We start from the raw sequence: 16,465 nt of genomic DNA on the forward strand, positions 1-16,465 counted from the left end.
AACACTGGAATGGCCCAAAAATAAAACAGGTGAATATCAAGGTGAATAGTAATGGTCAGGTCAAAATCTGATCTCACAGAGAATCTGTGGCATGTTTTGAAGTGTCTTCTCACTAACTTGAAAAACCTGGAGCAAATCAGTGAAGAACAGACAGAGGGACATAGAATACCTAATCCAAATAACTGGCAAAAAGTATCAGTGGTGCAGTTATTAATACATAAAAATGAATACTGAATACAAGAATTAAATATGCAAACAGCATATTCCAGCTTTTTATTTTTGTTAAGAAAATTCTCTAACATAAAACGATGGTACATAAAATAAGAAACTGAATTTTTCTCTGGATACTGTGTATATATAGTTAGTCATAGCAGAATTTTTGCATGCATCATTTTATTATAATAGAAATGAAAGAAAATGTTCGAACATATCTGTATGCAATCTTCTCTTCCATTTTTAATGATATCACAGTTTTATTCATAACTCACATTGTTCTGCTATTAAAACAGCAAAAGGGCTGATCACAGTAATCTAGAAATAAGCAGGTCAAATGTGCTTGGTCAGAATTTTGGGCGCTTTCAAACTTTTGGGTAGTAACTGCTAACTGATCATACTGATTAATAAAATTAATAGAGCCACATTCTGTCTAAATGCAGGATGATTACCTGGGTGAATTGCATGAAATTTGTCAAACACATGGGTCATATTTTACTCAAAAATTACAAAAGAAATTATATTGCATTGTGCTGCAATTTGACACAAATGTTGTTTAAATCGTTAAAAAAAGCCCTTATAGTCTTACATATATTTTTTTTTCTTCGATTTGTGAACAAATGAAATGTGTCCTGCGTTTCACCCACCCAGTTTAGTTAGTAGTGAATAACTTTGTTGTACATATAATGAGCATTAAGTGATTAAATGCATGTTTCAGTGCTTTGTTGGGGCTTTGCTCTTTAGGCTTTGCTTTTCTCAGAGGACTCCGATGTCGTCGCCTCACCACCTTTGAAGCGCTGACTGAGTTCAGCAGACATCACAGAGCAGCAGGACTTCTGTAAGAAATGAGGTCATTTTCAGTTTCAAAGTCTGTGTGTACCATAGCCTCAAAGTAATTGTCCAAAAAAAGTAACTTAATTATTCCAAACTTTTGACCTGTCACATATAGTGGGCTCTACTTCTGTATTTTGGACTCACCTGCTGAGTGTTAGCAGTTTTGCGTGATTTGGCGGCCAGTTCCATTAGAGCCAAGAAAAGCCCCAGTCCCAGACCAAGCGCCAGTAACAAGAAGATTCCCTTCAGACTGGTAGGCTTCAGTGGAGCACCCTTGCCATTTTTTCCCACACAACTGCTAGCCCACCACTTACTGCGGAAATAATCCAGCTCACCAGACTCGCTCAGGCGCAGAATGGCAACACTTAGGTTTTTCACCAAAGGAGAGCCTGAGGACATTAACACATAAACACATACATAGTGAGACTATGATTGTACCTTTTAGGAAGTAATATGGTGGTACTACATATAAAAAACAAAAAACACAATTTTTGTTGAGTCAGCTAGAAATAATTTGTTTCCCTGCTGCCTTAAAATTTTAAGTTCAGTCAACTCAACTTGAAATGTTAAGTTGGACTAAGTGACAACTTAGATATTTGTGTTTGTTAAACTTAAAAGCTTAAAAGTCACTTAGTCTAACTTACCATTTCAAGTTGAATAAACTTTTTAGTTGACTGAACTTAAAATTTTAAGGCAGCCGGGTAACAAATTACAAGTTGACTCAACAAGTACTTTTTTACAGTGTATGCTAACAGTACTGACTGATTACAATATTCATGTATTGTAGTGTTAACATGTTACATGAATGGTGGTCAGTATTATTTTAATGGGACATAAAACCATAAATCACCATGGTACTGATATACCTAAAAATGAGAATTTTGAGACTTACCTAAAGGCGCAGCGATGCTGTACCCCCTCATGCCGATGATCTCTGGGGCGCGTGTGAGGTTACAGTATCTTGCCACTGCCAGGTCGAGGGACACAGATTCGCCGATGAAGGCATAGTTGCCTTTCTGAGCCTTGCGGAATCCTTCTTCTGCACTGAGTGAATAGCTCTGAGCTTTCTTGATGTGCTCATAGATCCTGTGGTATGTGGGGTTGTTTGAGTTCTGGTCAAAGGCAGATAATAATAAAACATAGTTAAGAGCTGCTGTCGTATGTGTATTTAACCAACTGACATTAAATGATTTGATTCAGATCAGTTTGCACAAAATGTAGACTTCTAGTTGCATTTCTTATATAGATGTTAATAGATAGAATATGACTTTTTTGTTAATAATTGTCAGTCATCCATCAATACTGTTGAATATAAATTGTGTTAAACACAGGTTAAAATGATATAGTTCACCCTGAAATGAAAAATCTCTTATCATTTACTCACCCTCATGTCTATTCAAAACCTATAAGACTTCATCTTCATGACACAGATATCTTTAAAGGGGTGCTATTATAGTTTTTCACTTTTTGAACTTTAGTCAGTGTGTGGTGTGTATCTTTCGGCATAAAAAGATCTACAAAGTTACAAATCTCAAAGTCCACTCCAAAAGGAGATATTTCGTTTTTTTAAAAAATACCTTTTCAAGAACTACAATGTTTGTTTCCGCATGCAGTGATGTCACAATGTGGTCCATTACAATATCATTAAAATAAATCCCACCCATGGAAATTCGAATTGGTGGGGGGGGTGTAGCGACGAGGTGGGCCAAACTTTAGCGATGCAACGCGGAGAACCGCTTCAATGAGCCACAGCGTGGCGGGTATAAAGCTTTGACTAGAGTGTCCGCTTCAGAGCTGTAACGCGCCACAGATGTGTGCAGTACAGGGGGTCAAAACACATGCCGAAGCCGCGATCTACTCTGTTTGCGTGTCAGAGTCGCAATGTGCCGCAGATGTGTGCAGGGTGTGGTAAGACATTTATTCATCATACAGTGTAGATAGTTTCACAGTGAGTGTTTAACAGTGAGTGTTTTTTAAAATGCATAAACTTGCACTAGAATAGGCTAGGCTGATCATTGATAATGTTCTTTGATAATGTTAGGCTGCTTTTAGCCTTATGCTGGAGCTGGTTTCGGGCAATGAAACTAAGTATGTAAATAATTTAATTATTAAAATAGCACTATATATATTATGTATTGGCGATCTCAGGCTGATGATAGGACCCAACACTACTGTAGAGTACTATTTACTCATCCTCCATGCATCCTAGGTGTATATGACTGCCTTCTTTCAGGCGAATGCATTTGGAGTTATATTAAAATTTATCCTGGCACTCCCAAGCTTTAGAACGGCATAGACGAGTGTTTCTCCTCATCAGTCCAAAACAAGTCCAATAATATGCATCCATCCATAATAAAAAGTGCCTCACATGGCTCTGGGGGTCAATAAATGACTCCTGTAGCAAATCGATGCGTTTTGTAAGAAAAATATCCATGTTTAAAAGTAAGAATCACTTTAATTTAGCTTGCACCAACAGTTGTAGATGGAACTTGCTTCTTTGTCAAGGGGCGCGGCAGTACTGAAACACTGTCTAAGCTGTTCGCCAATCGCAATGCAGTGGGAGAGCTAACCAATCACAACACATTTTGTTTTTCGGAAGGCGGGCCTTCATTAAACCTGGAACTAATCGAGCCTTATGTGCCAGGCTGGGAGAAACGTATTGTAATAATGTAAATTATGTTAAAAATAATGCGTTTTTCGAACCACCAACCATGAAAGCATGTTCTTGTACACCCCCAAAACAAAATCAACACTTTGTAAAAGAGCATAATAGGACCCCTTTAATATTCTCTCATCAATTGTGTCCATTCATTAAGAGTCTGATTGTATTAAACAAATGCTGTGTCTTACCTTGAAGAAGTTAAAAGAGGAAGAATCTTTAATGGTGCCATATTCAATGACGTTTTGATTAGCGAGATCTTCAAAGCTCTTGATCGACAGTTGCTGGTTGTCTGAATGCAGCCATAAACTGAGGTTGGCGAAGTAACATGCAAGCAGCACTAATGAAAACAGCCACCAGACAGCGGTAATAACTCGTCCCGAAAGAGCCTTGGGGTGAGGGCCAGCACCTACAAAAAAAAATTCTAATGAACTTCTGAAATGCTATTTACTGAGACCAAAATTTCTGACTGCTACTCCTCCTAGAGCTTTAACTCTACAAACTCCAAACTCAGCCCAGATCTTCAGACTGGTCTGACTCAAGTTGCTATATCTTTTCTAACTGATCAGACTTACGATTTTCCTAAAACTGACGATTAAACCTGGGAAAAATCCCATAAACTTACACTGACGGAATGTTCAAATGAGCCAACACTATTCAAACTCCCAGAATCCCTTGAGACTCAATCAAGCTTCCCTTCTATGTACTGTATTTCTAATCCATTTAAACTCATTCTAAATAACTTGCTAATCATGCTAGAAACATGCTAACACCATGCTAGTAACTTGCTAATCATGCTAACACCATGCTAGTAACATGCTAATCATACTAGAAACATGCTAGTAGCTTGCTAATCATGCTAACAACATGCTAGTAACTTGCTAATCATGCTAGAAACATGCTAGTAACTTGCTAATCATGCTAATAACATGCTAGTAACTTGCTATTCATGCTAGAAACATGCTAGTAACTTGCTAATCATGTTAGAATCATGTTATCAAGATGCTAGCAACTTGCTAATCATGCTAACAACATGCTAGCAACATGCTAACAACATGCTAGCAACATGCTAATCATGCTAGAAACATGCTAGTAACTTGCTAATCATGCTAGAATCATGCTAACAACATGCTAGTAACTTGCGAATCATGCTAGAAACATGGTAGTGACTTGTTAATCATGCTAATAACATGCTAGTAACTTGTTAATCATGTTAGAATCATGTTAGCAAGATGCTAGCAACTTGCTAATCATGCTAACAACATGATAGCAACATGCAAATCATGCTAGAAACAAGCTAGTAACTTGCTAATCATGCTAGAATCATGCTAACAACATGCTAGTAACATACTAGTCTTGCTAGAAACATGCTAACAACACGTTAATCATGCTAGAAACATGCTAGCAACCTGCTAATCATGCTAGAAACATGCTAGCAACATGCTACTTATGTTAGAAACATGATAGCAAAATGCTAACAACTTGCTAATCATGTTAAAAATGTGCTAGTAACTTGCTAATGTTAATGTTGCTAATGTTAGAATCATACTAACATGTTAATTATCTATCCATCTATCTATCTGACAGACTGCATTCAAACTTTAACCTTTTAAAACTACTTTAAAACTTTTAAAATACTTTTAAACTTCAAATTATTTCAGACTGAAAACCATCTAACTTTTTAAAACTTTCTGGTCCGGCTTTCTCAAGCCAACTTAAAGTTTGTCTTGACAAACTTTTTTATCTAGTTTTTAACAAGTCCCTGCAAATCAGGTTTATTGGAAAACATGCCTTTGCCAATATTTCTGCAAAATCACCTTACATTGCTTCTTGCATGTTTTACGACATTTCAACGGCACGTTCAGTTTTATCTCAAACATATACACATGGCAATGTTTTTTGTTTTGTTTTTTTCCTTGGTTACCTTGTACTTTGATTACCTTGGATGTCCTTGCCGTTTGGAAATTGAAATGTCTGATGAATGGTACTAAACAGTTAATGCTTTATCGTGTTTGAAAAAAAACCCTACCCTGAACCTAACTGATAGTGTCAAAAAAAGCAATCATGAAATTTGTTGAAGCTACCATGCCATTTAGCTTGTTTTTTAATCATGACTCATGTTTCATGTGACTTGTACTCAATCGCTCCTCATCACAAGTTCCGTTGCTGTACCAGCTGAGCATCCAAGCAAGTTTACTATGTATGACTTTTGATAATGTAAACAAAAGAATGACTTTTGTTAATGTAAACATTGAAATGTATTTGTTTACAAATCATGCATTATGGTTCAGGGAAATAAGCAAAAATACGCCAGTGTAATCATAAATTTGTGTAAAAAGGAATAAAAGAGTTGGTGTTTTACTGCCACTAGTGTTTCACCGCATTTCAACTGGAAACAGAAGTGAATTGTATGTATAGGTACATTTTTGGAATTTTTTTCCAATAAGCTACTGTTGGTTATATAGTTGTTGCAATGTTATTTACAAGCTGGCTTTGAACGATTTAAAATTATATAAGTAAATCCAAATCCAAGTAAATCCTGTCGGGAAAAAAATGTCCGAGCTAAGTTGTATAGATGTAGGCTATTGTTCCTTTCGTTCTGAATTGTGTGGGTGTAAATACTTATGATTATCCTACGCTACCTTGAAGGGTCAGTGCTCCCACAGTATACCAAAAACTGTGTGAGAGCGTGAAGAAATTCATTTCTTTCTCTGGTTGCTCCCATTCACAGGGGCTAATCCTAAAAAAAAAAAACAAATAAAAAAATTGTTTTAGCTATCATGTTAATTCTTTGAAATACCTTGGAATAGCATGTAAACACCATCCTACTGTACATTTCTAAGTGCCAAGGTTTTACCATCCCATCCTTACCGCGACACTAAGAATATGCAGATGGAGGTCAGCAGGTAGGCGACCAGAATACCCATCCACATCTCAGTGGAGAACAGGTTAAGAAGGCTGAGGAACTGCGAGTCATCAGAGGCTAAGTCTTTCCTTAAGATGAAACTAAGACCCGTCTGCATGAAGGGTTTGGTCATGTCCACAGCTGTCTCACGTTTAGCTGTAAGAGTCAGAGGCGCCACAGCGATGTCTGCTTCCTGTAGAAATGAGCACACACACATAAACACACAAAGAGGGTTTCTTTGGACACTTCTTGCATAATACAAGCAAAATTTATTAGAAACAGATACATGAATGTAAAAGGGATAACACTGCATTTTTACATAAATTAATACATAACACTGAAATAATAAAGAAACAAACATATTTAAGTCTTCAGTGTCACTAATCCTTCAGAAATCATTCTAATATGCTTATCTGCTGCTCAAGAAACAGTGATATGCTTAATATTTTTAATTTTTTTAATTTTTTGTCATATTATACATCTTTACTATCACTTTTGTCACGTTTAATGTACTGAGATGTAGGAACTTTACAACACTTTTAACTTCAAAATATGATACTCACTCCTCTGACAACTTCTCCAATCATGCCGTTCCAGGTGCCGCTGTCATCTGTGGTGCCATACCGGCCGTCCTTCACGAGCTGAATATCATACTTAAAATCTAATTTCTTTGAGACAGCTGATAGCAGGTCAATGCAGAAGCCCTCCAGTTCAGAGCCTTTGGACATTGCATACGGTTCCTCCTGCAAGGGATTGTGGATTAATGTCAGATGAAAATATGATTTATTTACAGATCAGTGCATGAGTGGCCCAGATAGAATTAATTTAACTTACCTTGATGGTTGTAACTTTTAATACCTGTGGTCCTAAAATATAAAACAACATTTCATTCAACTAGTTACAAATGCAGAAGATTTCTTCACAAACTCTTCATTACTAGAGAGATAAGATTAAATCCTTGGCTCAGCCTTTTGATGGATGTGGGTGACCAAACAGTTGCTGGTCCCCATTGACGTATTACGTTAAAATGAGAGTATAGTTCCTAGACAATTGCAACTTTTCATTTTTCATCTGTCTTTGTACGTGATGTAACTACAAAATAGTCAAAAAGTTTTAAATAGGAAAAATATTAAAACTCTTTGGTCATTTTTGAGTGAGATGCTAATGGTCTAATCAGATTCAATGATCTATGCTAAGCTATGCTAAAAGTGCTACCGCCAGACCCGGAGATCGGCTGAATGGATTCGAAAACGGTAAAACTCAACTGTTTAAACTCTAGGGGAGTTGGAAAATGAGCTATTTTCAAAAAAAAGTGGAGTGTTCCTTTAAAAACACATTACAATGACAAAAAATACTGGAAGTCATTGGGGACCAACTACTGTTGGAACAACCTGAGGGTGAGTAAATGTTGACAGAAATGTTTTGTGTAAACTGTGCCTGTAATATTTAGGGTTAAGGGTTTGTTCAAATCAGTGACCCTAAGTATGAGTGGTAGTAAAAGTGATGCTTGACTTGGTAAACTCTACTAATTGTTCTACATTTTTTATGACACAATATGATTTTCTTCTTGTCTCTAATTGGCTTGTTAGATGTCAGGGGTTTTGCGAGATAATCCAATTTTCAAATCAATGAGTAGAACCAGGACCAGGAGAAAAAAAAAAAAAACACTGCCTGTCTTAATTTGACAAGGTCAGAGCACTTGGACGGCATTCCTGGTTGCTAATGAAGCATTCTGTCATGCTGGGATGTGCTTTGCACTCTTCTTTAAACAACCACTAATATTCCCAAATTTAGCAGACGTAGACAATGTCCCACTTGTGCAACAGCGCGATGGTGAAACGGTCGCCTCACGGCCACTAATCTTGCTTTGACCAAATGAGACTTAAAAGGAGATAGTCGGAAATAAACAAAAGCTTGCTTTTGAGTGTGCACAGCCCCCTGCAGCGGAACGGATGCGGTGAGAGTTTGAGAAAGTTCCAGTAACTCTCTAAAGAAAGCGCTTACAAAATGATGGGAAAGTGCCCCACTCGTCTGGCTGCAGCATCTGAGACCACTTGGGAGTAGCTCTGTTTATTGTTTTAATCCTGCTTATTAATGCAGACCAGTCCACAGCAGACCAGCAGACATACTAAAAGATTCATGAATGTGAATGTCAGTCTATAATCATGAATCAAAGTGTTATGACATACATTTTTGACTCTTTTTAAGTCTTCTTTTTCATCTGACATTTCATGAATACCTAAATCAAGATGTCTTTGATCATCTAAAGGAATTGTTTTTACATATACATACATAATACTACTTGCAATTGTCCATGGGAATATATGAACCCCATCTCTTTTGGCACAGTTTCTATTACCATGGTAACAACGATTTCTTTGATGGATGAATCTTTTGGTGGAAGAACGAAATTTGGCATGATGCTAATATAAAAGTAAGAGATAGTAGTTTCACAATAGAATTTTTTGAGTGAACTATTGTTTTTGAAGTTATTTTTATTGACTTTCTTTTTGATTTTATTTATATCTAATCTAGTTTTCTAGGTAAAGTTAGAGTTAAACTGCTTGAGTAATGTTGAATAAGCCCGGCCAGTTTCTGTTGAGAATATGTGTTGTTGTCTAAGTTTCATCCGTGTGACACTCTGCAGGCCTCCATCAGTGTCACAGCATATCACTGACACCCCTCATCCTCCCATTCAAACTTTGAAAAACGTACATGCCATCAAAACTGAAGTCATGTCATGGGCTGCCCCGCATTAGTGACTGCTTAGTTAGCGTTGGCTAATTGATTAATCACACTCATTGTAGTGAATAGCAGCAGTGTTCTCCGGTTTGAATGCTGACTGCTCCATGCCTGGCGGGACGTTATGAGATGGTGCCAGCGCAGTGCCATGCCTCAGACTGAAACATGCCCTGTCAGACTAATATTGGCTCTATCTACATCCTGCTTTGTCTCAGCCTCAGACGGCACGTCTGTGGACTGTCTGGTTATAGGCGCTGGTAAACCCTATTCACCTCAGACCACTAAATCCTTCTTGTAATGACAACATCACATGAGCACCAATGAAATGATTTCAGGTGTCATGATGATAAATAACTCCTGGTGTTTATGAACTCACCAAGGGTTAAAAAGGGTAATATCTTTAAAAAATGTAAGCATTTACATAAAAGGTAAATAAAACATGGCGAGAGTCCAAATAAACTCATTTTCGGCAGAGGAACAAAATGTTAACAAAATCAAAAAATTGTCAAACTATGCAACCATATTAAAATAATTTGTGCCTTGAGCACCGAAATTGCATGCTGCAAAAAACAGTGTGTGAGGCAAGTATAAGTACAGTATGTCCGAATTTATAGTATTCAAAAAAGAGTAGGCAAGAAGTATGCGGATCACTTCTTCCACCCGGATTCTGAAGTGCACATTCAATAGACAGTTTACCATTTATGAATGACTGTGAAAGGATGCAACTCACAGCAGATAGGTCATGTGACAGTAACAACATGGCAGATGAAATACATCTGAATTTTATTCATACTACCCATATATAGAATGTATTTTTTAACGGTTGTGCAGTTAAAGGAGTACTCCACTTCCTGAACAACAATTTACAAATAATTTACTCACCCCCTTGTCATCCAAGATGTTCATGTCTTTCTGTTTTGAGTTGTAAAGAAATTATGGTTTTTGAGGAAAACATTTCAGGATTTTTCTCCATATAATGGACTTCATTGGTGCCCCAATTTTGAACTTCTAAAATGTAGTTTAAATACGGCTTCAAAGGCTCTAAATGATCCCAGCCGAGGAAGAAGGGTCTTATCTAGCGAAATGATCGTTTTTTTTTTTTTTTGGGGAAATAATTTTTTAAATACTTTTTAAGCCCAAAAGCTTGTGTAGCACAGGCTCTGGGATGCACGTTCACGACGCTACGTACTATTGAATCACGTCGAAAGGTCACGCAGAACTACAGACCCAATGTTTACAAAGCGAACACGCAAAGACTAAGAAAGTGCAAGTAGGTTTGTAAATGCTATTTACAAACAAATAGGTACAATGATGTCCTCCTCTCAAGTTGCAGAAGAAGTTAAGATGGAGTTTTTCGCCATACTCAGTACACAGACGATGAACTTACACGTGATTCGTAGTAGTGATGGGAAGTTCAGATCATTTTACTGACTCTGACCTTTGAGTCTCGTTCAGCAAAATGAACAAATCTTTTTTCGAGTCATTTCGTTCATTTTAGCAAAATATAATTAAAATGTTACGTGTTACTTCCCTAACACATCTACTGCTTACACAAACGTTGATCACACTACAAACAAGACAAAACTATAATGCTATAAGAAACAGAAAAGATTCATTCATTGTTTACCTGGGTCTTTAGTCTATGATTAGCTCACCTCACCTCTTATCCGACAAGTTTTTTGGGTTCGAGTTGTTCGTTCATCACGTGACAGCACCATAAGATGAACGAACGACTCGAAACAGGTGAACTAATTCCAGTACAGAACCTAATAGGATGTTGCGCATGCGCGACTGAACGAATCACTCCCCGAGACGACTCGTTCTTCCCGAATCACATTAAAGATTCATTCAAAATGAAAGATTCGTTCATGAACGACTCATTACTAATTCATAGCATTGTGGACGCACATCCCAAAGCCTGTGCTACACAAGCTTTTGTGCTTAGAGCCTTTTGAAGCTGCATTTAAACTACATTTTGGAAGTTCAAAATCGGGGCACCAATGAAGTCCATTATATGGAGAAAAATCCTTTGGAGAGGAGAAAAATTTCTTTACGACTATAGACAGAAAGACATGAACATCTTGGATGACAAGGGGTGAGTAAATTATTTGTAAATTGTTGTTCTGGAAGTGGACTTCTCCTTTAATTCAAATTCAAATGTAGTACCTACTGAGTCTGTCTCAGAATTTCGAATATCTAGTCAGCGGTTAAGGATAGATAAGATACAAGCTGAAGTTTTTAATTTTTTTTTATTATCCACCATATTCTTCAACGTGGAAGTAAGCCAATGGGCGAGACTTCTGGTTAATTAGGGAAATAATGGGAATAATAACAACTTGCAGTAAATGGTAAAACTGCACTACAAACTAAAGTGTTTATAATTAAGATAATACATTAAAATAATATGGTAAAGACACACCAATTTGCCATATCAAGCAGCAAAACGAGCTGTTTTGTACAGCTACAAATAGCTGGCCATGGATGAGATGCCACGCCCGTAAAATTTGCAAATGGCCACGCCTGCTCTTACGGGAAAAATAGTAGTGGCGCAAGCAAGCAAGATCTAAACTGTAAATTAAAATTCCCATTCAACTCAATGGCAGTTGCTCAGATGGCACAGAAGCCAAAGAATTAAACGATTTACAATCCTCCGTATTTACTAACTGGAACCACAGAACGTTCTGAGCTGATTAACTTAAACTAAATCTTGTGTGGCTAATCTCTAAGTAAACTGAACTCTGGAGCTGCAGGGAAATTACATCATGTCAACAATGATCATAAGAAGGCATCATGAAATGGACACAGTACCAAACCATCCTAGCAACTATCCTGAGACATTTTAAATTGTAAGTGCTCCCCTGTAAAAGAACCAAACTGCAATAAAACATCTACTGTAAACGAAAAGTAAACAAAAAATTCACAAAAAAATAAATATTTTATCAGAATACACATTGAATAGCCACCAATAGAGTGCTGCACCCATGACATTAAAACCCAGAAGACTAATTTACAATGGGTTTCCTTAACATGTTTGTTTTTCCAATTCATAAGTACACTGTTAAACATAAAATCTCCAAAGAGGTGTTTTTGCTGTGATGCCGTAGAAGAACCATTTTGGTTCCACAAAGAACATTTCAGTGAACAGTTCCTAAAAGAACCATTTTGAAGAACATTTTAAAAAACTAAAAATCAGAATTCAAGTCTTCAGTATGGGTGTGTGATTTATGTTTTAGAGCAAAAGCCCAAGTATCGCCAGTTTATATTTACCACAGACCCTGTTGTACACATAAATTGAAAAACCCCATTGTGAAAACCCATAGGAAAATCCTGATGGAACTTATGGGTTTTGACGTCACATCAGCAATCTATAAAGAGATATGTGTTTACCGCCTGCTAATGAGGCTACATTCCTCGAAATTACTGTTGAAAAGTGGGTTTTCGCAGCAATGCCACAGAAGAACCATTTTCGGCTCCCCAATAAACCTTTCGGTGAACAGTTCTTAAAAGAACAATTCTTTTCTTAGTGCAAAGAACATTTTAATAATCTGAAAAACTCTTTTCCACTATAAAGAACCTTTTGTACAATGGATATGTTCAGTGGATGTTAAAGGTTCTTCATGGAAACAACAATGGCAAAAAAAGAACCTTTATTTTTTAAGAGTGTATGCAAACAAGCCAAACACGTAGCTACAGTCTAAAAAAATTAATTAATAAAAAAAAAAAAAAAAAAAAAAAAAAAAAAAAAAAAAACGGTTACACTTTAGTTTGGGGACCAATTCTAAGTATTAACTATTAACTGTAACTCTTGCCTCAGTAAACTAAATAATTTTTGCTCATTAATAGTTAGTAACACAGTTGTTAAGTTTAGGTATGAGGTAAGGAATCTAATATACGATCATGCAGAATAAGTCATTAATATATGCTTTATAAGTACTAATAAACAGACAATATGTTAGTAATATGCATGCTAATAAGCAACTAGTTGATAATGAAAATTGGTCCCTAAACTATAGTGTTACCAAAATCATTAACCTCTATGCTGCCCCCACCAGCTCATGTGCATATTTACTGGAAAATTCCTTGGTTTAACTCGGTTGTAGACATAGATGATATTGTGATCTCAATATGGCAAGCAGAAAACTTTTTTAAGCTTAAAAAATACATTTGGTACTTATTTCACAAACAAGATGCTGTAACATTAGACTACTTCTGTTTTTATGAAAAGGCAAAAAGATTTATTGTACAAACACCACTAACTACACATTCATACTAGTCTATGTTTGATATTACAGTATGTAATAATTGTTACCTGCAGCGCAGACCCCAGCCAGCAGTGCTGATGAGACCAAGATGAGTCCTAATGGAGCCATTTTACCACTAGTAACCTGCACTGGAATGATATACATAGTGTTAGCAAAACATGATTTATTAAAAAATCTGTTCCGGATATGCAAAAAAAATAAAATAAAAACTTTATCCAAAAGATCTCTTTAAAGATCTGCCATTGTGCACTTTTAAGGGTTTTAAATGTTAAATTTTTCTAGCCCAGTATTTAAAAGTACATCACAGACAGACAATACCAAGATCAAAATGCTTAAAAGAGTTTTACTTAACTAAGCAGCTATAAATGAGCAAAAACATGGCATTCTTACCTCTTACCCTAAACTGTAGTCACCCCCTTAGTATTGCTCAATTCATGAGGCAACACACTATTTAAAGCTTACACATACACACAAGAGACTGAGAACAGCCAATAAGAGAACAGGGGACGTTCTTGAGTGGGGGGGAAAGGGGTGGTTGTGTCTGACCAAAACAAATCCACAAGGATTTATGGGTAGGCAAGCCATGAGGGAGATTGAATTTTGGACAAAGAATAACAAGCATGTGATCCTGCAAACAAGGGATCTGAAAGATGTGCATTACACAGGGCGTGCAGAAATGATTCTCTACAGATGCTCACAGAACATTCAATGAATAGCTGGATTTTATTGTTAGGCTTCTTTTTAACTCTCTAAAATGGCCTAATCCTAATTTATAACCCCACAGAATGGACCTGGAGTGAACGTAGGGGGTTTTCAACCTCTGCAGCATGGCCCCACTACAGACGAACTAAAACGGCAACTTGAAAACTGTGAAGCTAAACCACCGTGAAAAATACACATCCAAAGTGAGCGGCTCTGCCGCTCGAATCCTAATGAAGTGAACTTTTGTTAGAAAGACAACAGCCTACAATCTCTGTCACTCAAAGAGTCATGTAAATCCCAAGGCGTTTTTTTCAGCCGCACAGAAGGATTCGACTATGGTCCGTCTCACCAGCCATCGTAGTCTTGGTAACCGTGGCCCTCGGCATGCCTGAGCTTTTATCCAACACATCACTCATAAGTGGTGATGAATAGGTCATGGTGTTTATGAACTCATCAAGGGTTAAAATAGGCGGCAAATGTTCAAAACATCTTGGGTCTTAACAATAACCATTTCCAGGCAAAAGCGGCAGTGTGACAATGAAAAAAAAATGAACAGAAGATCTTTTAATTGTGTTTTGGTCTGTAGTAATTGGACATCCAGTGTGGGGCAAGCCTTTATTCTCTGACATTTTTTCTCAACGGGAGTTCTCTGTGCAGGGCTAAAGAGGTTAGAAAGGGTGAAGGCAAATAAAAGCGAGTCCTCTCAGAATGGGCCAGAATTACAGCACAAGGGGCGACATCTTTGAACAGAGCTCTACCTCATTTTCTTTATGTAGATGTCAGCTTTAAAGACACAATTTGCAATCGTCCCAGTCACGCTCTGAGAGCTCTAGTTAGTATTATGTTTTCGATCAGTGGCCATATCTGGACAATTACAAACACTTTAAATGTGTAAATGAGACTGCACTGGAAGATTGCAAATGTGCTTTGGCTTCACCGACAATCCAAACATGCAGGATAGGTAAAATGGTGACCCCAAATTGCTTTTAAGTCTAGATGTGTTCTTTTGGCATTCCCATGAATCTACTTGAGTTTTGAATATACTGAGATACAGTCCTTGTGACAACTTCAGTGCATGACAAGGGAATTACATGGATCTGAGAGCCATTCAAAATAGAATGCATTCTCTGCATTCTCATATGCTCCTAAATAAATAAATAAATAAACTGAAAGTCAGACTACTTCAGAACTACTTTTTTTTCTCTAAAATGGCCTAATCCTAATTTATAGATCCATAGAATGGATCAGGCATGATACATGGTACATCTCAACCTCTGCTGCATGACTCTACTACAGATGAGCCCAGTTTCGCCTTTTGTGCTTCATGAAAAGTTGATCTGATGAGCTGAGTGTATAGTACAGGGGTGGCGTCGGTCCTGGAGAGTTTTGTTTCAACCCTTATCAAAAACACCTGAACAAGCTAATCAAGGTCTGAAGGGTTACTAGGAAGCAACAGCCAGGTGAGTTTTAATTAGGGTTGGAGCTGAACTCTGCAAGGCTGTGGCTCTCCAGGACCGGAGTTCGCCACCCCTGGTATAGTAATTTCCATTCAAATTAATGACTAACCTTAAGAATCAATATATTAAAAAAATGCACACACAAATATTTTACTTAGCATATTACTAGATGATGCTTATTTATACTTTCAAATATGCTCTTGCATCTCTTTGCATGCTAATATTTTTTCATGTTTCTGCTTTCCATGCATAGACCCGGTTTACTCTAGGCAAAAGTGCATGGGATAGTCTTCATTTCTCAAAAGAGGTTGATGAATGTTTGATGTAGAATGGATGTAGAGAGATGTGTTTATGTTTAGCAGTGTTTAACAGTAAAATTGGACTTGTAAGTGTACAGTGACTATCAAGAAATGCAATTTTGGCAGCTGAATGTTTAAAAAAATGCATAAAGCAATAAAACAGTTATTGAATAAACATGTCCTAAATATTGGTCTCTCATTTTGAAGTCAATGCAATTTATGAAAGAAGTCCATTAAATCTGTGTGTGTGTGTGAAAAAATTCAGATGTAACCCCCTTTGTAATCATTAACATTTTCAAAAGTAACTGTAATTTAATTGCACATTTTTTCTCAGTAACTGTAACTAATTACATTTATTTTGTAATTAAATTAAGTAATTCCATTACATGTAA

The 16,465-nt window shown here is 36.9% G+C and overlaps 1 protein-coding gene across 2 annotated transcripts; it reads right to left on the reverse strand.

Moving 5' to 3' along the window:
* Nucleotides 1–243: 243 nt before the first annotated feature.
* Nucleotides 244–14,125, reverse strand: si:ch211-251b21.1 (uncharacterized protein LOC571720 homolog). Of its 2 annotated transcripts, none has more exons than XM_051117571.1 (10): nucleotides 14,006–14,125; nucleotides 13,663–13,743; nucleotides 7,446–7,477; nucleotides 7,175–7,354; nucleotides 6,578–6,804; nucleotides 6,349–6,446; nucleotides 3,898–4,115; nucleotides 1,940–2,159; nucleotides 1,192–1,436; nucleotides 244–1,049 (listed from the first exon to the last, which is right to left on the reverse strand). In XM_051117571.1, the coding sequence occupies exons 2-10, from the start codon at nucleotides 13,721–13,723 to the stop codon at nucleotides 954–956; spliced, it is 1,377 nt and encodes a 458-aa protein (XP_050973528.1). In that variant the 5' UTR covers nucleotides 13,724–13,743; nucleotides 14,006–14,125; the 3' UTR covers nucleotides 244–953. The 2 variants fall into 2 exon arrangements, with proteins under 2 accessions (XP_050973528.1, XP_050973529.1); XM_051117572.1 differs by having other exon boundaries at nucleotides 14,013–14,033.
* Between the last annotated feature and the right edge of the window lie 2,340 nt (nucleotides 14,126–16,465).

Source organism: Labeo rohita, chromosome 8 (assembly GCF_022985175.1).
Source record: "Labeo rohita strain BAU-BD-2019 chromosome 8, IGBB_LRoh.1.0, whole genome shotgun sequence".
Lineage (NCBI taxonomy): Eukaryota > Metazoa > Chordata > Actinopteri > Cypriniformes > Cyprinidae > Labeo > Labeo rohita.